The sequence below is a fragment of the Equus asinus genome, chromosome 2, assembly GCF_041296235.1.
Source record: "Equus asinus isolate D_3611 breed Donkey chromosome 2, EquAss-T2T_v2, whole genome shotgun sequence".
Taxonomy (NCBI): Eukaryota; Metazoa; Chordata; class Mammalia; order Perissodactyla; family Equidae; genus Equus; species Equus asinus.
Window position 1 is genome coordinate 81,232,920 of NC_091791.1, and position 25,872 is coordinate 81,258,791.

The window sequence follows — 25,872 nt, forward strand, 5'->3', positions numbered from 1 at the left end:
AGTCGTATCTCTTAAACTTTACATATAAGAGTGGAAAGTAAAAAACATATAAAGTCCAAAGTAATTCAGAGCTTCTGGTAGCTAAACACAGACCAAAATTTGCCATATTATGGTGTCACAAAGGGACTGCCTCATAAATAGTTTTTCCTACTAGACTCTATTCTCCTTAAGCAAAAACAAAAAATTCTGCTTTACCTCTGTATGCCTCTGCAGTGACCATGATAAGGCACAATACACACTGAGTGCACCATAAAATATTTGCTGGACAAATGACAGAGAAAGAAAGAGACAGAGACAGACAACACTGAGAGAGAGAGAGACAGAGAGAGAGACTGAAAGAGACAGACAGAAGCCTGTCATTCACTGAAAGCACAAGCTACTAGAAGGCTTCTATAACCTAAATGAACAAACTCCCTAGTTCATTATAAAATCAACCAATTATAAAAGGACAGGAGGGAATTTCCACCACACCTTTTGACAATGTCAAGCTGCAGCATGCATGTGGAACAACAGGAACTCATACTTACTGTTCGTTAAAGTACGAACTAGATCAAGCATTTAGGGAGACAGCTTCCACTATCTACTACTATGACCCAACCATTCCACTTCTGGGCATACGCTATAGAGAAAATCAGCCCAAGATACATATACAAGACTGCTCATAGCAGCATTGCTCATCATGTCCAAAAACTGGAAACCAACCAAATTATCTATCAAGAATAGAATGGTTAATTGTGGTATAGTTACACGAGAGAATATTATATATTAATAAAAAGGAACAAGTACAGCTGTAACAACACAGAAGAATCTTTAAAATGAAGTCAGGTAAGGAAAGAAGGCATAAGAGTTCTAAGACTCTGCTTAGGGGCCGGCCCCATGGCCGAGTGGTTAGGTTCACACGCTCCACTTCAGTGGCCCAGGGTTTCACTGGTTTGGATCCTGGGCATGGACATGGCACCACTCATCAGGCCACGCTGAGGCGGCATCCCACATAGCACAATCAGAGGCACTCACAACTAGAAAATACAACTATGTATTGGGGGACTTTGGGGAGAAGAAGAAGAAGAAAAAAAAAGAAAAAGAAGATTGGCAACAGATGTTAGTTCAGGCGCCAATCTTTAAAAAAAAAAAAAGACTGTCTACATTAAGCTCAAAACAGGCAAAATTATACTGTTTATACAGTCGATTCTCATTATTTATGGTAGTTATTATTTTCTGTTAAGTCACCATGAACACTGAATCAGGAATACTGAAAACCACTGCTCCTGGGGGAAATACAGGGTTAGGTTCCTGTTAGCCTCTGGTCACAAAATTTTTATCAACTGATCATTATATTACCTTGTTTTATGTGTGTCTCTGTTTAAAGACACCTTGTCTAATATATATTGTTGATTCATTAACATCAAGCTCACAGCCAACAGCACTATACCTCATGTCTAAACGAAGCTTATGTTAACAAAAGTATTTCCTCCATAAGGCACATCACAGCCTTCTTGTACTTAGGAACACTAGACAGCACTTCAGCACTATGCTTTGGGGCCATTTAAACAGAGAAATCACCAAGAAAAAGCTCAAAAATGTGAAAAACATGGTACTAACTAGACCATGAAAAAGACACGTTTACAGAATGAAAGCTGAAACAAGAAGGCAAAGCATGTACTTGTTGACTTTATCTGAGAACATGTGGGTCAGGCCACTTAAATTTTTCATCATTCTGCACATGGGTATGTCCGTGAATGACTCAAAAGCAGCACGAGCATTGATTTTGGGGTCGCAAATAAATTTTAGCAAGTAGATGAATTCGTAAATACAAAATCCACGGGTAATTCAGATTTACTGTACATATATAACTAATGAAATTATGAAGAAGAGCAAACAAAATACCATAAAACTCAGGATGATGGTTATTTCATAAAATTTAGAATGAGGGTTGTAATCAGAAAGGGAGAGTCATGGGCACACTAGCTATAGTCTATGTCAGGACGCAAGTGAAAGCTATTATATGCTTTATAATTAATTACTTACTAGACTCTATTTTTAATATATTCTCCAGTGTGTGTCTTATACTTCACAGTTTAAAGTAACATATAAAGCAAAAATAATAAAGGCCCCTAAATTTCAGAAAACCAATTTACTATGTAAGAACAAGAATGCCAACATTCCCAGCCAATAAATAGATATATGTTAGCTGAAACTATTCACTGGAGCCACGTGATAAATTTGAGCAATGTTTTGGATAGAAGAGAGAAAATGCCTATACTTACTTTAATGGCTTTAGTTGCATGGATAAAATTAACAGCATACAAATTGTGTTCTTCCATCCCAGTACCAATGGTGAGGATATTAGGGTCAAAGATGATGTCATTTGGATTAAAGCCCAGTTTTTTCACAAGTAGATGGTAGGCCCGGGTGCACACTCTAGTTTTGGTGTCTGTTTCTGTCGCCTGGGGAAGGGAGCAAAAGATGTAATTTGAAATAGAAAAATGAAGTGTTATCTATACAAACAGAAGCACATTTCACTTGCCAAAAGCTCTTAAGTATCAATGCTTGGACTTCATAGAAATCCAAATACCAAGCAGTCTCTAAACACTTATCAAATGATCTCAGAGGAGGAATTGGTCTACAGATCCCTTTGTGGTTTCATCAGCACAACAGCTACACTGCTTCTGTAAAAATCAAATCTTACACACATGTATATGGTATATTAATAAACAGCCTTCTCAAAAACACAGACATGATAAAAATTCAAATACAACTAAAGAACAAATTAAAAAATAAGTGTTTCTCCTTTCTTGGCCTGCCTGCAGTGTCTTAACCTATCACCCAGGCAACACTGCCATAGCTTTCTTGGCTCTTCCAATATTCTGCAGAGATACGCATTATTCCCCATCTCCACCCACCATGACACTAGCCAGTTAACACGCACACTTTAAGTCACTAATATAAATTAAATTAGCGTTACTCTTCAAAACAGTGACCCTAGTAAGCAAAACCCTGAATCCAGGAAGGCTTCCCATCACCCTGAAACTCAGGTCATACATCTCCAATTTTATTTCCTCTCATCTGCCCCCTTGTCGACTCGACTCTCCCTACACTGCTCCTTTGATGTTCTTGAAACCCAACAAGCTTGTCCTATCTCAGAGCCTTTCTACTCATTGCCGCCACTGCCTAGAACACACTGCGACATGGCTTTTTATGCACATCAGTCAGGCCTCTGCCCAAATATCATTTTTCAGAGAAGGCTTCCTTAATCATCCTCTCTAAATCAGCCCCACTACCACCTCTCCTGCTTCCTCCCTTCTTCATCGCATCTCTTTCCAGAAATTCTATCTATTTGGCAACTTGTTAACTATTTTTTGTTCCTTGTTTTATTATTTATTATTAATTTGTCAACTTGCTGGAATGTCAGTCTTGCTGTATCCCCAGTGCCTAGAGCAATGCCTGTCAGAGCTGTGCTCAACATTATTTGTTGAATGAATGAATGGATGGTGGTTTCACTCAAAGCATTTCTGAACTCTGTCATGGAAACTGTCTTCAGATCAAGTTTACAACCTCAACGCAGGGCTTGTTCAAGAAACTACATGCTGAATGATTTCTGGTTGTTATCAAAAATCAAATCTCCTCTGAAGAAAAAATGAATACTATCACTACAGTGATTCCAAAAAAATAAGTCACATACAATTCTGAATAAATGTGGAAAATGTTCTTGAAAAATGGCCAACACCAGTGAATTAAGTGTTGAGTCTCTTCCAAGCTGACAACTTTGAGGGAGGATATCCTTGGCTGGAGGTGAACACTAAGTGTGTTAAAGAATCAGTTCCTGATCTCACAGATCGTGACCTCTAGAGGGAGCTCTCCAGACAAATACAGAGATGAGGGAAACGGACACTGACACAGCTCAAGGAAACTTAGTGAGGCCCCATCTTCCAGAGAAAGGAGTGGTGGGGAAATTATGAAAAGAACTCACTCTTAGATGTGGGCTTTTGATTGCTTTACCTACTTTGGTATTCTTTTTCAGCTGGTCTCCCTGGTTTCTCATCTCTCCCTGCTTCCTGCATTTGGTGGGGTCAGAGTTCACCTCCTGCTGGGGAAGTACCCCCATGACTTAGCAGGCCCCAGGGCTGAGGGACAGGGAGACAAGGAGTGGGCTCTGCGGCCCCCACTGCTCCAGGCTTTAGAGAAGGTGGCAAGCTCTCATCTTCCTAACTGCATTTCTTCAACAACTTACTTCTTCCTTCAGCTAGAGTGATAAAGTTAAGGTTAAGACCAAGATGTGGGCCCACAAGAAAGCAGTCAAAAGCAGGACACCCAGAGCTGCCTTTAGTCTTGGACTTTAGTTTACCAGAGGGCCAAACAGAGTTCTAGGTTCTAGGTCCATGACCCAGCTAAGCTCACTAAGGAGAAGGCACAGGGGTTTGGGGCTACCAGTGCTGCTAGTATTTCTTAGTAACCTAGTTGGTTGGTAGGTCAAGAAATCAAGGTCCTGGTGATTTCTCTCTGAGCTATGAATGACATCTGGCTGAGTTTGGCAGACTCAGTATGTTACGCATGGGGGCAGGGGGTGGTGTCTAGCTGTGTACCAGAAGGCAGCCCTGCACGTGCAACAAGCAGGAGGGTCCTCAAAGGACAGGAATTCATTTGTAAGGCCAGCATTGAATCCTCATCATCAGCTCCATAAGGATGAGGCCCTTGTCAAACTCTTCTCGCAGCACCTAGCACAGTACCTGCCACATTAACAGACACTCAACTCTTGTCTGTTGGATAAACAAACGAATCTGAGAATGAACAGAGTTTCAGTGTACAGGCCTCTGCCAGGATCAGGTCATATCATGTTAGAGTCCCCAAGGTTCTCTTTGTCTTGTTCCTCAGCCAGGGCTGTGAGATAAACACACCAGTAAGCCTCGGTCATGCTTGAGGATTTCACAGATCCAGAAGAAAGGATCAGTGAAAGAAGAGAATGGAGGCTTCCTCTGTTAGGAAGGGCTCTGGCTGCACATTCTAATAAGCTGGAGGGATTTTTGTTTTCTACTATTAATACCTGAACCTCACTCTAGACCAGTGAAATCAGAATCTTGAGATGAGGCCTAAGCAACAGTATTTTTAAGAGCCCCTAGTGATTCTAACGTACAGCCAGGATGAGAACTACTGATGAGATGGCAACTTCTTAGGTTAAGCTAGAAGAAAACCTCAGTGACAATACCACAAGTCTAAGGGTCAAGAAAAAAAGGAAATAACTATCTTTTATGATTTTATGGGCCATGTTTACTGTGAAACTGTAGACAAACTAGATAGCGATCAGTGGGTGGAGGCTTTAGTTAAGAAATCCACTGCTGAGACTTTCTAGAATATCAGACACTTAGGGAGAAATAAGATAAACTCAAAACAATTTTGACTTAGTCATCAAGGCAGATACTGTGAGAAAGAGAAAGAGAAAGGGTAGAAGACACCTAGATTCCATAAAAATGAGCCTGACAAGGAGCAGAGAGGGATCAGGACCAACCTCAGAGGTAGGTTAAAGGCTTCAAACCCAAGTGAACTAGCTTAGACTGGACCAGGGACGCAGCAGGAGGCCCATCCTGCTGCCACAGAGTTCAAAAAAGGAGGGATGGAAAGGGACGTTTGTGCCACTGTCAGAAGGGCGCTGACAAATCAGAAGGAAAAAAGCTGAAGAAAGGGAAATTTTCAAGGGAAAAACACATGGCAAAAGACATTCTGTCTTCACAAAATCACTGAGGGCACAGGCCCAGTTCAGAAATCTTTTGAATGAATTCTCTACTGCGGCAAATGTGTGGACACAGCAGCGGAAGGCAAGCATCAGCCTAGAGCCCAGGCAGAGCCAGCAGTCCCGAGGGCAGGAGTGAAGGCTCGGCACAAAGACAGCTGAGACCCCACCCGCAGGGGAAGACCAGAGCAGAGCACTGAGCTGGGCTGTGGGAGATGTGAAGCCAACCTGGAACGCCTCCTGGTTCCCTCCTCCCCTGAAAGAGTGGAGGCTGTGCCTCTGGCAGACTCATACTCAAGACAGAATGTGGATGCCAGGAACCCAGGATTGAGGAGGAGATGGAAGGATTTCAGACACAGAAACGAGACTGAGAGGCAATCTCCACACAGCTAACACTGAGGAGGAGAAAAGGGTCTCAGTTACAATCTAGGAACTGCAGGTGCCACCACCGAAAGCTTCTCAACTTTTAAAGAAGGCAAGGTTGTTTTAAAGGTGACTGTCCAGGAAAGGATGCAAGTTCTGTGGGGACTGAGAGGGAGAAAAGAGAAGAAAATTCTTAATATCTGTATCAATCCCTGGGTAGGGCAAAGGATGGATCAGCTTTTTAGGGCCAGAACCGAATCATCAACTATCAGCTCCATAAGGATGAGGCCCTTGTCAAACTCTTCTCGCAGCACCTAGCACAGTACCTGCCACATTAACAGACACTCAACTCTTGTCTGTTGGATAAACAAACGAATCTGAGAATGAACAGAGTTTCAGTGTACAGGCCTCTGCCAGGATCAGGTCATATCATGTTAGATTCCCCAAGGTTCTCTTTGTCTTGTTCCTCAGCCAGGGCTGCGAGATAAACCCTTGGCTCCATCATGTCCTGGCCCTTTGACTTCGGCTCATTGTAAAATGGTATGACAGCTACCCCAGGTGGTTGCTATGACGACTAAATGAGATAAACTCCGCTGATTTTTGACCAGAGTACATGAGAATCACCCCCAAGGCTTTAAAATTCCTAAAGCCAGGTCACATCCCAGACCAAATGAGTCAGAAATTCAAGCGGTGGGGCCCAGAGGCGTGCATGTTTTTTAAAAGCACTGGCAGTGACTACCCTCCCCTCTGGAAGTGCTTCTGCTTTAAACTCCTGGTTCAGCATCACAGGTATACAAAGCACACAATATGCCATTCTCATTCTCAGAGTTGACCCTGCTTCCTACTTCACTGAGAAAACAGAAGCAATCATAGACTCCCACCAGCACAAAGACCAGCGCGCCTGTGGGTCTGCACTCTTACACTCTGCCTCTCTCCCACACTGTGAGCATACTGCCTCCCCCTCTCCTTGCACACTGATTATCACCCCCCTCAACTCACGGGGTCGTGGACCTACCAAATGCCCCCTTTCTCTCATGCATCAACTCCTCCCTCTCTCTCTACCAGATCATTCCGATGAGCTTACAAACATGTTGTCACGTCATCTGTTTTCACACACAGACACACACACAGACACAAGGACAAACACACAGACAGCCTTTCTTAACCCCATATCCATCTCTAGTTTCCACCCTATTTCCTGTTCCTCTTTACAGGAAAACTCAAAAAAGTTGTTTACATCTGCTACCTCCAATCCCCCTATTCTCTTTTGAACCCACTCCAATTAAGCTTTTATCTCCTTGGAAACAGAACAGCAAGATCATAAGCTACTCCACTTCTAAATCCAATGGTAAATTCTTGGTCTCACCCTATTTGATCTATCCACAGCTCTTTAAAACAGCTCACTGCACCCTTCTTGAAGCTTGTTCTTCACTCAGTTTCCAAGTGAACCCTCTATTCTGGTTCTTCTCCTACCAAACAGGCTGCTCTTTCCCAAATCCTTCTGATGGCACCTCCTCTTCTTCGCATCCACTAAGCTCTGCAGCTTCAAGACTCATTTGGTCCTAGGACCTCTTCTCTAAGTCTTTCCTTGGGTGAGCTTAGTTGTCTCACTGCTTTAAATACCATCTGTGTACAAATAATTCCCAAGTAAGGGAATCCTATCTTCAAGCTGGACTTTGCCCATGGAACTCAGACTCATCTATGCAACTGCATATTCACCATACCACCATAACCATAGTATGTCCAAACCCAAACTTCTCCTTACCCCATCCCAAACCTGCTTCTCTCACAGTCTTCCCTATCGCAATAGTTCCATCCTTTCAACTGCCCAGGCCAAAACACCCCGAAATTATCCCTCACTCCTCTTTCTTTCTCAACCCCCAACCAATGTGAAGGCAAATGCCACTGGCTCTACCTTAAAATATATATCTAGCAACAGATGACTTTTCACATCCCATTTGCTTCCACCTTGGTCCTAGCCACCATAATCTCTCATCTGGATTATAGCAATAACTTCCAATAGTTCTGCTTTGTCTGTAAAGACCATCCTCTACCAAGAACCAGAGTAGTTTTAAAACATAAGTGGGATCATGTTCACTCCTCTGTCTAAAACCCTTCAGTGGCTTCCTAGCTCACTCAGAGTAAAAGCCCAAGTGGTCTATAAGACCCTATGTGATTTTTACCTGCTACCCTGCCTCCCTTTTCCTTTTTGAGGAAAATTAGCCCTGAGCCAACATCTGCCGCCAATCCTCCTCTTTTGGCTGAGGAAGATTGGCCCTTAGCTAAGATCTGTGCCCATCTTCCTCCACTTTATATGTGGGATGCTGCCACAGCATGGCTTGACAAATGGTTCATAGGTCCAGGCCCAGGATCTGAACCAGCAAACCCGGGGCCACCAAAGCGGAGCGCACAAACTTAACCACTATACCACGGGGTGAGCCCCTTTACCTGCTACATTTGTAACCGCCTCTCCTTCCACTCTCCTCTTCTCCTCTTTGCTCCAGCTGTCTTGGCCTCCTTGCTGGTTTTCAAATGATAAGCATGTATCTATCTCAAGGCTCCGGCTCTGCTCAGAAGACTCTTCCCCCACCTTTTCACATGGCTCACTCCCTCGCCTCCTTCAGGCTTCGCTAAAATGTCACGTTACCCATGAGTCATTCCCAAACCATCTATACAAAATAGCATCCCCCACCCTCATCCTGGTACTTCCTATCCCCTCGATCCTTCTCATTTCCCTCTACTGTATTCAACATCACCCAACATATATATGCTGGAGAAAGCGTGTGTGTATTTTATTTCTTATTCCCTTTGCATCCAAGAATATAAATCACACAAGGACAGGACTGGGTTTTATTCCCTTGTTATCTCCTCAGGCCTGGCACGTGGTAAGTTCTCAAGATACATTTGAGCAGATATTTGCCTCCATTAAATAGTAAGAGGCTGCTCTATGAATTTTAAAGAAACATTAGGATAACAAAAACAGAGCTCCTGGGTAAAGAAATAAGACTCAATGGAGAGGCTAGACATGTAGAAAGGTATATAAGTCTATATGTAGAAATCTTACACGAAGCAGAGTAAAATGCTGGAGTTCGAAAATGAGACGGAAGAGATAAGAAAATTAGGCAATCTTTCCAACACATCCAATATCTGAATAATACACATGCCAAAAAAGAGGATAAAACAATTCAAGGAAACTTCCTATAACTGCGGCCATAAGTTTCCCAGTTGAAAGGGCCTACCGAGTGCCCAAGAAAACGGATGGCTCATCATCACAAGAGTTCAGAACACTGTGGGCACTGAAGGCCCATGAAGCCCCCAGAGGATGGAAAAACAAATATGTCGGAAAAAGAATCAAGGGTTAGAAGAGCACTGGACTTCTCATCAAAATCAGTGGAAATTAGAAGACAATGGATCAATGCTTTAAAACTGAGAAAATAATCTCAAGCTTGCACTCTTATACCCATACAATTGTCAATTAATTGTAAAAGTAGAATAAAGCCATTTTCAAACACGTAAGGTTTCAAAAATATTTACTGGCATGTTTTCTTTCATAAGAATCTCCCAGAGGATGCACTCCACCAAATGAGAGTTTAAACCAAGAATGAGGAAATTAAGAGATCTGAAAACCTGAGAGAGAGGCAAGAGGAATCCCCAGGATGATGGTGAGGAGGTCTCACGGTGAACACTCTGCAGTCAGCCTACTGAGCGACCTTTCCAGATCCTGTCAGAAGACTTGGAGAGAGAATTCTTCAAGAAACTAAAATGACAGTCTACTTAATGTGTTTGTATACAGTGGATATTGGAAATTTGCACAAGCAGGAGACAGTCTGAAGGTGAAATACATAAGAAACAAAGCAAACAAAAAGATAAACATTAACTTCGTGGAAAACAGGATGCAGGGAAGGAAAAGGAATCATGGCACATTATATGGCTCAGCTTTGTTGTACGCTTTATATCACTTGATAACAGAAACACAGAAAATATAACTAAAACTAACTATATTATAGGGAGCATGGGGGGATAAATGTAAAGACGTGTGGAGTAGGGGTAGAGGATGGTGAAAAAGTCAAATCCTTAACCACTACAGTCATGTGTCGTTTAATGACAGGGACGCGTTCTGAGAAATGCGTCGTTAGGTGATTTCATCATTATATGAACATCACAGAGTGCAATTACACAAACCTAGATGGTACAGCCTACTCACACCTAGGCTCTATGGGACTAATCTCAGGGGACCACTGTGGTATACGTGGTTTGTCATTGACCTAATAACGCATAAGGGCCTGTGACTGTATAGAAAGGCAATAAATAATAACTAAAACTGGAATTTGAAGATAAGGAGGTAAATGCTGTAAGAATCAACTAAAAAAAAGTTAAAAGTGGTTGCCTCTGGGGGCTTCTGTTTTTCATAAAAAGTCTTACAGAACTATTTGCCTTTTTACCTGCATATATATCTTTGGTAAAAATAAAAGTTATATCAAAAGGTCCTACCACACTAAACTAGTGGTGGAAAATGACTAGATGCAAATTTTCAGAAGGACAATTTAACAACATTTATCAAAATAATAAAAGTGCAAACCCTTTCACCTTGCAATTCCACTTCTATGAACTGACTCTAAGAAAATTATTCTACAAGGGGAAAATGGCCACATGAATTAAAATATTCATCGGCCACTGTTCATTCTACTAAAAAATTAGAAACAATCACAATTTCAATCAATGATAGACTAAGGAAAACATACATATACTGGAATATAATGCAACCAAAAAGATGGAGTTATAAAGCATATTTACTAAGATGGGAAGCTGCCAACATTCTGTTGAGTGGGGCGAGTGAGTTACAGAACAGCAGATACATCACTTACCCAAAATTTTCAATTTGCTGGAACCTCTTCTGCTCTTTCCCTAAATGGCCACATGGCTTTCTCATTTTATTCAGGTTTTCAAATGTTCCTTCCTCAGATGGGCTTTACGAGATCATCTTTTCTAAAGATAACAGCCAACTCTTCCTTTCCAAAGCCAACAGCCTTTCCCTGGATTTTTTTTTTTTTTTTTGAGGACGATTAGCCCTGAGCTAACTACTGCCAATCCTCTTTTTGCTGAGGAAGACTGGCCCTGAGCTAACATCCATGCCCATCTTCCTCTACTTTATACGTGGGACACCTACTACAGAATGGCTTTTGCCAAGCGGTGCCATGTCCACACCTGGGATCCGAACCGGCAAACCCCGGGCCACCAAGAAGCGGAGTGTGCGAACTTAACCACTGTGCCATCGGGCCGGCCTCTCCCTGGATTCTTATACACAACCATTTAGCACAGACTCTGATGAATGAATGACAAGGATCACCTAGGCTGGACTCCCAGCAATACTGCTTCTACCTGTGTGACAACAGTGAGTCATACAAGGTCTTTGTGCCTTTGGTTTCCTCACATGGCACACAAGTAGTAAGACTATATGCCCAATATTTATATGTTGGGAGGAAAAACTGATTTAACACGTGCAGTGTGCTTGCTTGGTATAAGTAAAGGCCTAATACATGTTCCTTATCAAAATTATCTCCCTTTTGCACTCTTCTGGATTATTTGAATTTTTCCCATGATGAAAACACATCTTTTGTACAAAACAATAACACTTTTGCTAAAAATAGTTTTATTTTAAAAATAGAAAAGAAAAGGAAAAAGGATGTAAAATCCCACCATTTGTCAATCAGATAAATAAGAAGTCAGTGAGTCCCCATCTGAAACCATCCCTATGACCCAATTAACAACTACTGAATTTTTTCCTCTGCTTATATAGACACACATATATCCACATAAATCCTTTTTTATAGAAAAAAAATGGGATCATGTCACTTGCTTTTTTCACTTTTTAATATATTGTAGACATGGTTCCATCACCTCATTCTTTTCAACTGCTGCACAGTATCCTCTGTGGCACGTAGCAAGATTTAAGCATTCTCCTATTAACGGACACTAGAGTGTTCTCAATTTTTTGCTACCACAATGCTACAATGAATGTGAACACATACCTTACATCCTCAACCTGTTAGAAGATTCCCAGGAAGGGCTGAATCAGAAGGCATGGATTTTGTTTTATTGTTTTAAATTAAATATTGACTAGATACACAAGTATTTATAAAAGCCATGTGAGGAATAAAACAACAATACAATAGTCACTGTACACCCATCACCCAGTTGAATGACCATAATGTCTGAAGCTTCCCACATGCCCCTCCCTGATTCCGTGGTAGACAGATTATGAGAGTTGCCATTTATCAATCTTTTATTTTTTTTCTATTTGATAAAAGAAAATCATATCTCATATTGCTTCATTTTTTATTCCTCTAATCATTATAAAATATAATATCTTCTCATAGGTTTATTGGCTATTTGTATTTCTTTTTCTATAAATTGCTTATTCACTTCCTCTGTCCATCCTCCTATTGGGTTGATTGGGCATTTTACCTTCTGATTTAAAGAAACTCTTTGCACATTAGGGCTATTAAGCCACTGCTAATACTCATGTGTAAACAGTATCATGTCTTTTGCAAAACAAAGTTTTACATTTTTTTTTTTGGTGAGGAAGATTGGCCCTGAGCTAACATCTGTTGCCAATCTTCCTCTTTTTGCTTGGGGAAGATTGTCGCTGAGCTAACATCTGTGTCAATCTCCCTCTATTTTCTGTGAGATGCCACCACAGCATGGCTTGATGAGTGGTGTTAGGTCCATGCCCAGCATCCGAACCTGTGAACTCCGGGCCACCAAAGCGGAGTGTACAAACTTAACCACTATGCCACCGGGCTGGCCCCAAAGTTTTACATTTTTATGTAGATAGTGCTATTAATTTTCTTTCTGGGTTCCCATATATTCTTTAGAATTTTATTGCTTGCATTCAGATCTTTAACTGATGTAGACTTTATTTTAGTATATGGTGAAAAATGGGGCTCTAAAACTTAATTTTCTTCCAAATGCATAGCCAGTTGTTACAATAGCATTTATTGAATAATTTCTTTCTCCACTGCTAAGAAGACTTTACTATATATCAAATTTTCATATATATGTAGGGGTGTGTGTGTGTAACATATATATATATATATATGGCTGTTTTGGACTCGGTTCTCTCCCACTGCTCTCTCTAGCCTGAGTACCACAATGGAGCTAGGTTAAAGGGAATCACTCACCTGTCCCTCTTCATCAAAAGCCATGACCACAACAGCAGCTCCAAACTTCTTAATCTTTCTGGCCTTCTCCAAGAAGTCATCCTCTCCCTCCTTCAGACTAATGCTATTGACAATGCACTTCCCTTGGCAGCACTTTAACCCAGCTTCAATCACAGCGAAATTAGAAGAGTCAATGCACAAGGGCACCTGAGATCAGAAGGCAAGAAAATCACAGAAAGTCGACAAGTCACCACAAATTTTCTTCCAAGAGCTCCCCAATATTCCCTAATTCTTTTGGGGAAAACAATAAACAAATAATAGCAGTGTGACAGAGAGAGAATTTTAATGCACTTGTTCTTAAAGTCTAAAATACTTAGAATAATTCCAGTCTTACAAAAGACCCCATGCACAGGCCAGGAATTTATAACTCAAAGATCATAGCTAAACAGCAGAAGGGGATCACTGAGGTCAGTTCACTGGCTTCAGTACCAGTTTACACTTTCAGGTGCCTAAACCCTGAGGCAAACACCTCAAGAAGGACTCAGACACCCCTGATTTGACTCTGGGATTAATGTGTAACCGCACATCCTTGGTGACAGCCCTCTGGCCAAGTTATTCAAATTCAATCTTCCCTTTAGGTAATCAAGTTCCTGACTGGAAAAAAAATGAGTTTTACTATTAGAAGGGAAAAGTAGATGTAATATTCAACAACTGCATATAACTACAACAAAGGGCAAAACTGGAATTCATAGATAAGAACAGGCCCGTTTTTAATGCTCTCCATGTATTCAGGCCTCTGTTCCAGGAAAGGTGAAAGTAAGGGCTTCAAGGAAGCACTAGATTCATGCAAAGAAATGAAACAGGGCAGCTGATCCAGGCCCCATTATTTAATTAATTCACTTAACAAATAATTAAGTGACCACCAGGTTAGGCCCCATGCCAGATCCAGGGGCAAGGGTCAGACAGGCTCCACTGAACTTATAAAGGTAATGACATAAAGTGAGAGCAGCGCTAGCGCACACGAGAAGAATGGACTGCCATGAAGGCAGATTTCAGGGGCATCAGACCCAATCCATCACACAGGGCAAATGGGGAGGGAGGGTTCAGGGAAAGGTTCCCAGGGCGGCCGGCTCTTCCTTAAGCCACATCTCCAAAGAGCGAACAGAACAAGGAATCCATCAATTTCACTCCTTCTTAGCATGCTAATCATGAGAGGTTTGCTGGGAAGAGGGTCAAATGCAATGAGGACACCAGGCCAACGTTCTAAAGCACTTACTGACACTGTGATGTCAGCCCTTCTGGTGAAAGCATGCTGCTCATGCGTTTCTACGCTCTACCCCATTGTTCAAAATTTAGTCTCAAACAAATTTTGGTAGTAGGTCAAAACCAGGAAAGATAAGAAAGAAAAATTATTGTGGCAATCAAAACACTAAGTAACTAATGATATCTTTAAGTTACACGGGGTCCTTTCACAGCTAACAAAGGCACTTTTCTCTTTACGATTTGCAAATCAGACAATGCACGTACAAATAGTCCTACTTTAGAGATGAGCAAGAAAACTAAGGTCTCTAGTTAATCGGCTTGCCTGAAGCTCTAAGTCGAGTCTTGTGGCTCCCAGCACAGCCCTCTTCCCACGACTCAGCTGACAAACAGCTGCTACCCCTCTGATTCTGACTGACTTTGAACAAGTCATTTAGCTTCTCTGCACCTTAAATTCTAAAATATTTACTCTCAGGAGTGATGAGACTTTGTAGTTGAGGAGTTTTAAGACATAAATGAAGGAGGGGTTAGCGTAATTCACCACTTACCACAAGACTTCTAACTGAGCATTTGCTGAAGCCCAATAAAAAACTGCCAGCCCTCAGCCCTCTCTCTTAAAGCATGAGGAGGTTTCTTATTAAAAAAAAAAAAAGAACTTTAAAAGTCACTCCTCATCACAAATTCAACAAGTGAGATTTTTAAAGTTTTTAGAACCCATCTAAAATCTTTTAAAAGACTGATACAAAAATTAGCTTTCATCTTTCAAAGAACGAATGTAAAAGCTGACATAATACCTTAATTTAATCTTGTTTTGTAATTTTATCTTACTCTGATAAGCCTAAAAAAGTCTCTTCCTCCTGCAATAAGAAAGAATTAACCGAATTCCCTAGTCTATGGTAGGAATGGAGCTAACGATTTGGCAGGAATGGGTGAGTATATCCTTCACAGACATGAAAAGTGGGTTCTTAGTCTATTCAGACACCAGAGGAAATGCAATCAATTCTTATGACCAATTCCAGAAGCCTTGGAACAGCCAAGCTGAAGTCACATCTCTCTCTGAAGTCTAGTTTACATTGAAAGGCTACCATCAAGCAAGAAAACTGACAATCAGAAACGGTTGGGACTTTGAACACAGGAAAACAGAAAACCAGTGCATGAGTTGACAGATGAATGGGACAACTGACAAAGTTAAATGAGTGACGGAGCAAGACATAAATTCCCTTGAATAAAAATGTTGTACAACCTTGGCAATGTCAGGCTCAGACGCAATGAAGTTGCAAAATCTGGTCATTGCACTTGGACCATCTAGCATGCCATCATCCATGTTGATATCCAACACCTGGGCTCCCATTTCCACCTGCACTTTGGCAATACTCAGTGCTTCCTGAGGAAAGAACGCAAGAGGAGGCAGCATTAGGAGGTGACTCAAGAGAAGGCTAACAAAAGTCATCCTGTACCATCTCCAGCAGTCCTTTCAAATTATTCTAGACTAACGAGCCAGCCTGCCAGACTCTGAGCCTGCTCTTCTCCTATCAACAGCACAGATTAACCTTTCTTAAACATCTCTTCCATCACATTATTTTGCCACTCAGAATCCACCAAGCCTCTGTTTTTCTACCATAAAGAACCCAAACTCCTTAGCCTGGTGTTCAAGGCTTTCCTGTGACCTTTCCCCATCTTCTTACATAACTGGACTTCACACTCCTCCCCGACTGGTACCCTTCACCCAGCCAAGTCTGTTTCCACCTCTGTGTCACAGATCATGTTGCCCCCTCTGCTTGGAATACAATACTGTTCCCCTCTGTCTTGTTTAAGATCCAGCTTAAGTAACTAACTCCTCCAAGAAAAGTCCTTAGAGAAATCATCCAAAACTTATGTAATTCTTTAGTTTGCCAAAACACACAAAGCATTCATTGTTGCCTGTTGACAGGAAGTACATGAAAAGAAATGTGAGTTAAACAAATTGTGGCAGATTTTTATACTGGAAGGCTCTTCAAATCCTTTAATATACTTTTAGACACTGTAAACCTCCACGAACAGAATAGAATATGCAGCATTTCTCACTTATGACCATTTAAGGAATATCTTGCAGGATCAGTGGTCCAGAGAACTCACTTTGGGAAACACTGCTTATTCCACAACGATCTGCTGCCTCTAAACTTCTCTAACGATTATAAGCATTATCACGTGACATGGTTTATTACATCACCATTTCCTCATGATTTCATGAGTATTAGCTTATTCCTCAAAATAGATTTTAAGTGTTTGGAAATCTAGAAAGGTCTTACGTATCTCCCAATCTCCTTTGAACAATGCTGGGCAAAATATTCATATTCAATAATGCTTTCTAACTGATAGAGTAGAGACTATTTTGTTTGAGTCATCACCATACACTTCACAGTGTAATAAAATAAGAGAGAAAATCAACAGTAGAGTCTGATGTTGTCCTAATTTTTTCTTAGCCCAAGAAAACCAAATAGAAATTTCTAGCAATCATTGTCACAGAACAGGCATGAAACTCTTTGCCACAAAGAAAGACAATTCCTAATGACACAAGGTTACACAGAGAAAAGGATCACAAAATTCAGCAAATCGAAAAATGTTTTTCAGTATCAGCAATGTGTTAAATGATGTAAAGAATAAAAACAAGTATAAGTAACAATCCTGTTCTTGAAGGGCTTACATCTAGTTGGGGGCCCATGACATAGTCATATAAAAAACCTAACTGTGCTACCATATAATGCGTGAGTCAAATGTCACAGCAGGGAAAGGCAAGGTCTCTGTGGACTGAAATGGAGAAAGCTACGTGAGGGGGAGAGTCTCCAGTTGGCCCCTGCGGGATGGACTGGAGGAAGCAGAGAGGAGCCAGGCCAACCTGAAAAGCGCTAGCGCAGTGACTGGAATATAATAAGACCTTATTAAACGAGAGATTATTACTCCCACCGTTTGCTTCTTCCTAAAAAGCCCTCTGCTCTCAGTACCAAATCTATAAATCTGAGAGGTGAAAGGGACACCACAAATGGGTGTAAGAATCAAAACACACAGACAAACGTTGCCAGCTGAAGAACACTGTACAACTATGAAGTGCCATTGGGATTTCAGAAGGGAACAAACGTGAATAAAGGCGCAGAGGCAGAGACAAGCCTCCTGGAATGCTGTGATGAGATCAGGATGGGGAGGCAGTCTGGAGCCTCAGTGCAGAAGGCTGAATGACGGCCTAAGGAGTTTGGATTTTATCCTAGATGCAAAAACAACACACCGTGAAAGCTTCTGAACTCGGGAGGACCGTGACAGAAGCACATGGCAGCAGTGAGCACCAGCAGGAATGAAGGGAAGAGGACTGCCAGGAACGGCCAGGAACCAGGTAAGCAGGCCCTAGTAATGCGCCACAGGGCTGCCTCTGAGGGTTGCCATGGGGTAGTCATCAACAAGTTGATAAATGGTGATAAATGGGCCCTTCCTTTATGACTAAAACTAAGTCTGCTTTGATACTGGTTTCCGGAAGATCTATTTCCTAAAGGTTGCAAAACCTTAAAGTGAAAGAAGTTTGATAATAAAATAAATCATTAAAGCCCGGACCAAATTCCTCCACTTTTTCCCCCTTGAAGAAGATTAGTCCCGAGCTAACATCTATGCCAATCTTCCTCTATTTCCTATGTGGGTCACCACCACAGCATGGCTGATAAGTGGTGTAGGTCTGCCCCCAGAATCAAACCCACAAACCCAGGCCACCAAAGCAGAGCACGCTGAACTAAATCACGAGGCCACAGGGCTGGCCCCAAATTCCTCCATTTTTAACTTCTATCTGCATAAGAAAAAGAAAATCTATCCAGATGTTTAGGGTAAGCTCTATTTGAATTAAATTTTGCTCATCCAGAGTGACTGAGCTTAAAACTACTATGGCTAAACTATTATGTAAATTTTTCAAGGCAGGAACTCACTCTTTCTTTTGCATTTGCTTGTTTATTTTCCTCTACAGCTACAGAATCAATAATACCACGTCAGTCAGTGTTTGATGGGGTCATGAGGAACTGAACAGGAATTTTCTTGGCTTTCCCTCTCCATAGAAGGATTTGTGAGAAGCCAAAATGAAGAGTGTTCTGAAATTTTTTCACTTATTTCACAATTAATAGAAATAGCTGGAACTAGGATCCCTCCCATCTCTTCCCACTTCATACCCCGAATGCAGTACTTTTTGACAAATATTGACAACAGCATCTTCAATTTTTCAAAGCCTCATCCTCCCACCAGCTGAGCCTGCTGCAAACACACGTGACCGTTCTTCTCACACTTCCCAGCGGCTCTGCTAATAACACTATCAAAAGCAGAGCTGTTTTATTTACATACTGTCCAGCCAAAAACATGGCAGATGCCTCAAGGGTCCTATTAAGATGCTCACTTCATAGTTTCCTGCCATGATGAGTTTAGCAAACTTCCTGGATCCTGCCACGTTACAGCGCTCTCCAATGTTAACAAAGTTGGTGTACGGTCCAATCCTGAAGGGCTCTAGACCTTAAAAGAAGCATTTTGAAAAACTTCTGAAAATGCATATGGTGACATTAGACAAAAAGAGAACAAACGTTTTCATGAGAAAGAAAAGAAGTTTCTGCGCCAAAGCCCATCTGACTAGACAGGAGATCCAGTGTGAAAACAGGACCATATCCTTCTCCCCAAGGGATATTTAAACATAAAAAAGGCTGTATGTTGCAGCAACATTTCCAACCAGAACTTTCAAAAGAAGAAATATCTCAGGGTTTTAAATTTCCAATTTCTCTAAAGAGCTGAATCATACCAGCTCTGAGAGAAAAGGAAAAATTATCATCAAATCCCTATTTATTTAACCAAGAGTCTGGGGAAAAGCCATGAAGTTAGAATCGAAAGGATTGCTGTTCACTCGGACATCAACCTGAAGCCAGATGGCACGAGCTTCCTTAACCCCACCAATGGTGTGTTTAGAGCTTTACCACAACTCTTGGATCCAGAGGACAAGAACCCATAACCAGCAAGGCCAAATGGGGTCTAGAGGGAGGAGCCAGGCTGAGCCCGGGGAGACAGAAGCTACCACGCAGGTCCACCATGCCTGAGCTGACTCTGGGCAAGTCACTTGGGCTTTTTGCACCTCTTCCTTTATTTGCCAAGGGATAAGAACATCTCCCCTGCTACAGCCAATTTAGGAGCAAATACCAGCTAATAAATGTGGATACATTACACTTATGTAAAAAGCAACATGCAGTGTAAAATATCATGACAGGAAGGCCTGTAACTGTTTTTGTTTTATTCATTATATTTAAAACATTAGGAAAAGGAGTCTTGCTGGATGCTTACAGGTAGGCTCTGAAGACAGCCAGCCTCCGGCTCAAAGCCCTGCCAAGCCATCTCAGTGAACAACCCCGGCCAACTTCACTCAGAGCCTCTGACCTTATAAAACAGAGATAGTGAGAGTACCTGCCTCATCCTGATATTGTAAAAGTGACACTAGATAACAGTGATAAGCACAAAATTAGCACCAGCAATCATAGCTGTTGTTAGTAAAAGAAAATGGCTTTTGAGTCCTTTGCCAAAGCATTGGTTGGGTAAGAAACAGATATGAGGGAGAGGAAAATACTGAATGTAAGACGGTAATTATAACACTATTCCTGGCTGTTGGTTCACTGACCGGGAGGACTACTGCTTCCCAGTGTGGGCTTATGATTTCCCTTCCCATTGGTATGATCCTCAGGGCTTTCCCCCTCCATGCTAGGCTGAGGGTGTCCTGATACTTAGTCAGACCCTGGGGGTCTGCAGGGCAGGCAACCCGGGAGGTGAACATTTAAATGCTGGAGAGATCTTGTGTCATCACATGAAAAGCATTTCACACAAAGCACTTCTGATCTTTTACGAATGTGAAGTATCTGAAATAAAAACTACATTTTTCTAAGTTTGCAATTTATAAAAGAACAACTTAAAAGAGTGTGTTTGATGTCATTCTTTTGAAATCTGATTGAAGGTGATTCTTTTTTCCTTTTTTTTGGTGAGGAAGATTAGCCTTGAGCTAACATCTGTGCCAATCTTCCTCTATTTTGTATGTGGTTCACCACCTCAGCATGGTTGACGAGTAGTGTAGGTTGAACCAGGTTGCTGAAGTGGAATGTGCCGAACTTAACCACTATGCCATGGGGCTGGCCCCAGATTGAAGGTGATTTGTAAAGCAAATTAGAAATAGGACATGAAATTCAAATTGGGAAAAAAGGATTTTTTTTTTTTACACATAAATTCTTTAAAACAATCACATCTAGGGGGCTGGCCCCATGGCCAAGTGGTTGGGTTCGCGCACTCCATTGCAGGCAGCCCAGTGTTTCGTTAGTTCAAGTCCTGGGCACGGACATGGCACTGCTCATCAAATGATGCTGAGGCAGTGTCCCGCATGCCACAACTGGAGGGACCCACAGCAGAGAATATACAACTGTGTACTGGGGGGCTTTGGGGAGAGAAGGGAAAAAGAATAAAATCTTAAAAAAAAAAAAATCAGATCTAAATGTTTCTCTTCTTGTTTCAATTTTGGCACACGTTGATCATTTTAACTGTTAGCCCTTGGCTGAAGTCAATTACAGCTTTAAGATCTAAGGATGAAATAAACCATCCTACCACACCTCTCTCTGAAAAGGGGAGGCTGCCTCCCTCACAGGACTGTTGAGAACCAAACACAACTCTTGGTAAAACTTTAAATGCAGAGCAAATGTAAGATAGCAACATTAATATTTTAGAAGCAACAAAATTTTCTAAGAAGCGGCCGCCATTACAAAACACTGAGCTGTGGCAGTTTGGAATTTTTAATAACTAGTAGCAAATCTGATAATTAAAACTGTTAGGCTGTGGCTGAGAGAATGTTTTCAAAGCAGTGCACAACGGCCATGGGACCACGTGAGTTCCAATTCTAACCAAGGGCACCACCTGGGCTTTATTCACATTTCCCCGGAAGTTAACACCTTCCCACTCCCACCCCTAGAAAAACAAAAGTTTCTTCATTGGAATTCATTTAAGTGCCAAGAAAAATATGTATTCTTCTTTGCCCTAATAAACAAGTTGCTTGGCACAAACATCACTACCACTCAGAATAAACATACTAAATTAATCCATCTACAAATGGTCTCTGAAATCCAAAAACCATGTCTTTATGACTTACCAGACAGTAACATATGCCCTTCAAAAACAGTGGCAGGTGGAACTCTAGGCTTATATTTTTTCACAGCTTCAGCAATTTCCCTGAGTTAAGAGAAGACACTATATCCATTAATTCACAATAAGATAAATTTAATTAAACTAATTTCAAGCTATGAAATTAAGTCTATTTAACATAATTATGCACATAATTATATACCTAGTTCCAAATGTGCAGCAACAATTACGCCTTTTAGTTTTCTCAGAAATGCAGAAAATGAGTCTATAAAGTTTAACTTTTCTGTATCTGTAGAGTGCACTGACTGTACCAGTTTCTGCACTAAGAGATGTGAACCTAGAGATACGTGATGGTTTGCGCAAATGCAAACAGCCTTTCTCAAACCCATACACGTCCTCTGCTCCATCAAATCCACACATGAAATATGTCCTTGCTTCTTACTCAGTAGTTTAGAAGGGAAAAAGCCTTCATCACTGAGAAGAAGGAGCAAACAGGAGAGGCGGTGCCAGGAGTGGAGGAATAAACCCTTTAGGCCTGTCTCTTCCAAGCATAGGGTTCACACAGCAGGGAAGGAACAGAGTATTAAATCACTAAAACTCCAAAATAATTACTCCTAAAAATTTGCTTTAATTATTCATACCTTTTTAACCTTACCAGATTAAATGAACTGTCTTTCAGCAACCTTGAAAAATTTGGCTACTTCACTAAATTTATCAGGGCGAGTACGAACTGCTCATTCTATTGCCCCCAAAATTAGTGTGCAGGGGTCAAAGTAAAAGCAGCAAATATAGACAGATAGACACACAGACAGACAGACACACACACACGCCTTTTTAAACAATTCCCCTTTTTAAAAAGGAGATAATCTTAAAAACAGAGATCCAAAGATAAACTGTACTCAACTATGGATAGCTTTCAGATAGTATTTAAAAGATGTGTAAAAAATTACACAGACTCTTAACACAGTCTATCACAGAAGTCAACAAAAGCAGTGAAATATTAGGTAATTCAGTACAGTGAACATATTACACGCACAAAAACAGACACAGAACATTGAGACGACTGGCTCAAAATACGATCATCAGTCACTCTAGGGAAAAAAAAAAAACATACAAACAGTCCTAAACCTCTGTTCCATTCCACTGAATTCCAATCCTCTTATAAGTCACAAAACTGCAAGGACTTCAACACACACCTCACCATGCTCTTGTGTCACACTCCCTTCCTTCATATACTCATTCAACAACGTGGACTAAGCGATGACTGTGTGCCAGGCAAGGTGAAGAGACTTCTCTTGACCTCAAGGTGCTTGCTGTCTTATTGTCTATTCCTTCTGTGAGAGAATCTAATGGACGCATGTATTTGCCAACGAGAAATAGGAGCTGGCCCTCCTTGAGCACTGGAGTATTCGTATTTAAGGGTAGGACATTGTGATAGCTGAGATTTGCTTTATAATATTCTAAGCAAAAAAGAAGTTGGAGAATAGACAAAGTAAGAACAGCAAAATGCCGAAAATTATGGAAGCCGTGTGATAGGCACATGAGGGTTCATTTTACTATTTTTCTACTTTTATTTTTAGAGTTTTTCACAATATAAAGGCATCTTAGTTTGCTAGGGCTGCCATGATATACCACATGGGCAGCTTAAACAGCAGCAATTTATTTCTCAAAGTTCTGGAGGCTGGAAGTCTGACATCAGGGTGCTGGCAGGGCTGGTTTCCTCTAAGGTCTGTCTCTCGGGCCTGCAGACGGCCATCTTCTCCCTGTGTCCTCACACGTCCCTTCCTCTGTGTGTGACTGTGTCCTATTCTCCTCTTGTAAGAGCACCAGTCAGACTGGATCAGGGTCCACTCACATGGCCTCATTTTACCTTAATCACCTCTGTAAAGGTCCTGTCACCAAATATAGTCACAGTCAGAGGAACAGGGTGTTAGGACTTCAACGTCTGAACTGGGGGAAGGAGAACACAATTCATCCCATAACAAAAGGTAAAACATTTAGCAGCGATTAGTACCTGATATGATCTGGTGTCGTACCACAGCATCCACCAACTATATTGACCAAGCCATCCGCAGCAAAGTCCTGCATTTAGAAAAAGACAAAGTTTCAGAGAGTTCATCTGAATTCTAAACTGACCACTACCAATTCAGCAGAAAAAAAGATCTACATTTCCTGAATAACTAATTTTAAAATAAAAAGAGAGCTAAACATACTTAACTCTAGGTATAAAGCTTTCACATGCCCTAGATGTAAGGTTGAAAGCAGAGAACAGTTCAAATACTATGAAATCCTTTACACCATTTAAAATGCAATGAGATACTTATTTGCCTATCTGATCATAATAAAGATTTTTTTACCCAGATGCTGAGCTAAATTAACACAAGCTGGATAGTGCATTTTCAAATAATACACGAAGTGAGTACCAGTTTTTAAATTTAAATTAATTAAAATTCTGAAAGAATTAAAAATTCAGTTCTTCAGTCACAATAGCCACATTTCAAGTGCTCCAACAAGCACATGTGGTAGTGGCTACATGTTGGACAGTGTGGGTCTAGAGTTTAACCATAGACTAGTTAGTGAAAGACAATAACTGAGAGAGGAAGTCAAGGAACTAAGAAGTCAGTATTAGAAAGATCACCTGCTAGATAAGGTAGTGAAATCGTAAGAACTAAGTCAGAAATCATCTAGGAGAGAAAGTCAGTGAGCCAGAAGCTAAAAATTCAAGGAACGAGGAAAGGAGATCCAGGGGTTAGTAATAAGGAGGGGTAGTGGGTAGTATGGTCTCATGGGATTCGAAGATGGGAGGTTTATGGGAGAGGAGGCGTATGGCGACAATGGAGAGCAAGGAGGACATCTAGTCTGCCCAGCAGTTTGGGGTGTGGGGGGAACCACCGCTTGGGAGGACTGCAGAGAACAGCCGTATTCAATCAGTTTTGGCTGGATCTCAGTGGGAATTCTCCAACAGCCACGAGTGCCAACTGGGAAGAAGGATGCTGACAGCTAGCCTCTCCCTCTGCTTCCACCATCTCAATTCAGAGGAGCTAAGCTTTTATTTGTTATATATACACTGGGATCTCTTTAGGAGAAAATTCTGCTTCTAAATATTCTAAATCTAAAATTCCATTTCTCTAACTCTTAAAAACCAAGTGAAAGAGGATTCTTGACCTTCAGGTGCATGGCCATCATGTGCGGAGTTTCATCATAGTCACCAAAGGTATTGGGAAGACCTAAAAAAGTAATATTTCAACCATTACTGGAAACTACCTTAACAAATAGACACAATATTTGTAAAGGCTTTAGGTTTCAAAGTTAGAAACTTTTGTATTTATAATTAAATGGTGATTACTTGCAAAAACTGAATAATACATATACATATATTTTGTGAGGAAGATTGGCCCTGAGCTAACATCTATGCCAATCTTCCTCTATTTTACGTGGGATGCCTCCACAGCATGGCTTGCAAGCAGTGCTAGGTCCATACCTGGGATCCGAACCAGCGAACCCCGGGCCACCAAAGCAGAGTATGCAAACTCAACCACTATGCCACCAGGCCAGCCCCCCAATAATAATTCTTAATATTAAACATAGTAAATACAGAGATATCACACCAAAAAAAAAAAAAAAAAAAGAGTCACAGAGAAAAATGAACGTACTAACTCTTTTCCATTTGAAAGAAAAGAGTCACTACTATATGGGACAGAATTCCCCCAGCCCGACTCCCTTCCCATAAGGAAAATTCATTCTTGTTACCTAGCTGCTTGGAGGGGAGGGTGGGGTTAGGGGAGTACTACATATCCTGTGAACTACTGAGCACCTGACAAGCAATTAAAAACAAGTAAAACACAACTAGTCTCCTTTCAAATAAATTTTTCTAAGTAAGACTTTAGCATCTAATTATCCAATTTCCTATTTTACTTCTTATCCCCTTCCAGTTATCTCACTCCTAGTGGGAAATAAAATTTATTGTGCGACAAAATATATATATTTGGAGAAAAAAGGCTGGAAAATATTTAGTCCTAAGTAGCTAAGCAGTGCTCAAAAACATTCACCAGGAAATCTGGTTAACCCAAACTAGATGACCAATATTTAATTGGATGGTCTGAGAATTGTCTGTAAACATCTTAGGAATTTTTATACACAGTAAACCAGAAGTCCTAACTTTTAGAAAGGAAAAAGGCAACACTACACAAGGTTCTTCATCTGCTCCTTTGT

The 25,872-nt window shown here is 41.1% G+C and overlaps 1 protein-coding gene across 5 annotated transcripts in view; it reads right to left on the bottom strand.

Annotated features, from left to right (window-relative positions):
- Nucleotides 1–25,872, bottom strand: part of MTR (5-methyltetrahydrofolate-homocysteine methyltransferase) — a 101,617-nt gene that overhangs the window by 45,683 nt on the left and 30,062 nt on the right. For 4 of the 5 annotated variants that reach the window (XR_006520028.2, XM_014846519.3, XM_044758557.2 and 1 more), the window contains exons 10-16: nucleotides 24,826–24,887; nucleotides 23,675–23,742; nucleotides 21,668–21,747; nucleotides 18,905–19,017; nucleotides 15,749–15,889; nucleotides 13,267–13,452; nucleotides 2,265–2,444 (exon numbers count right to left, since the gene is read on the bottom strand). Coding sequence is in view for 4 of the 5 variants with exons in the window: in XM_014846519.3 (XP_014702005.1) it covers nucleotides 2,265–2,444; nucleotides 13,267–13,452; nucleotides 15,749–15,889; nucleotides 18,905–19,017; nucleotides 21,668–21,747; nucleotides 23,675–23,742; nucleotides 24,826–24,887 (830 nt within the window). In the remaining variant the exon portion in view is untranslated. Of the gene's footprint in view, nucleotides 1–2,264; nucleotides 2,445–13,266; nucleotides 13,453–15,748; nucleotides 15,890–18,904; nucleotides 19,018–21,667; nucleotides 21,748–23,674; nucleotides 23,743–24,825; nucleotides 24,888–25,872 lie in introns of those variants that run through there. The other variant, XM_070492215.1, reaches the window with a different exon arrangement.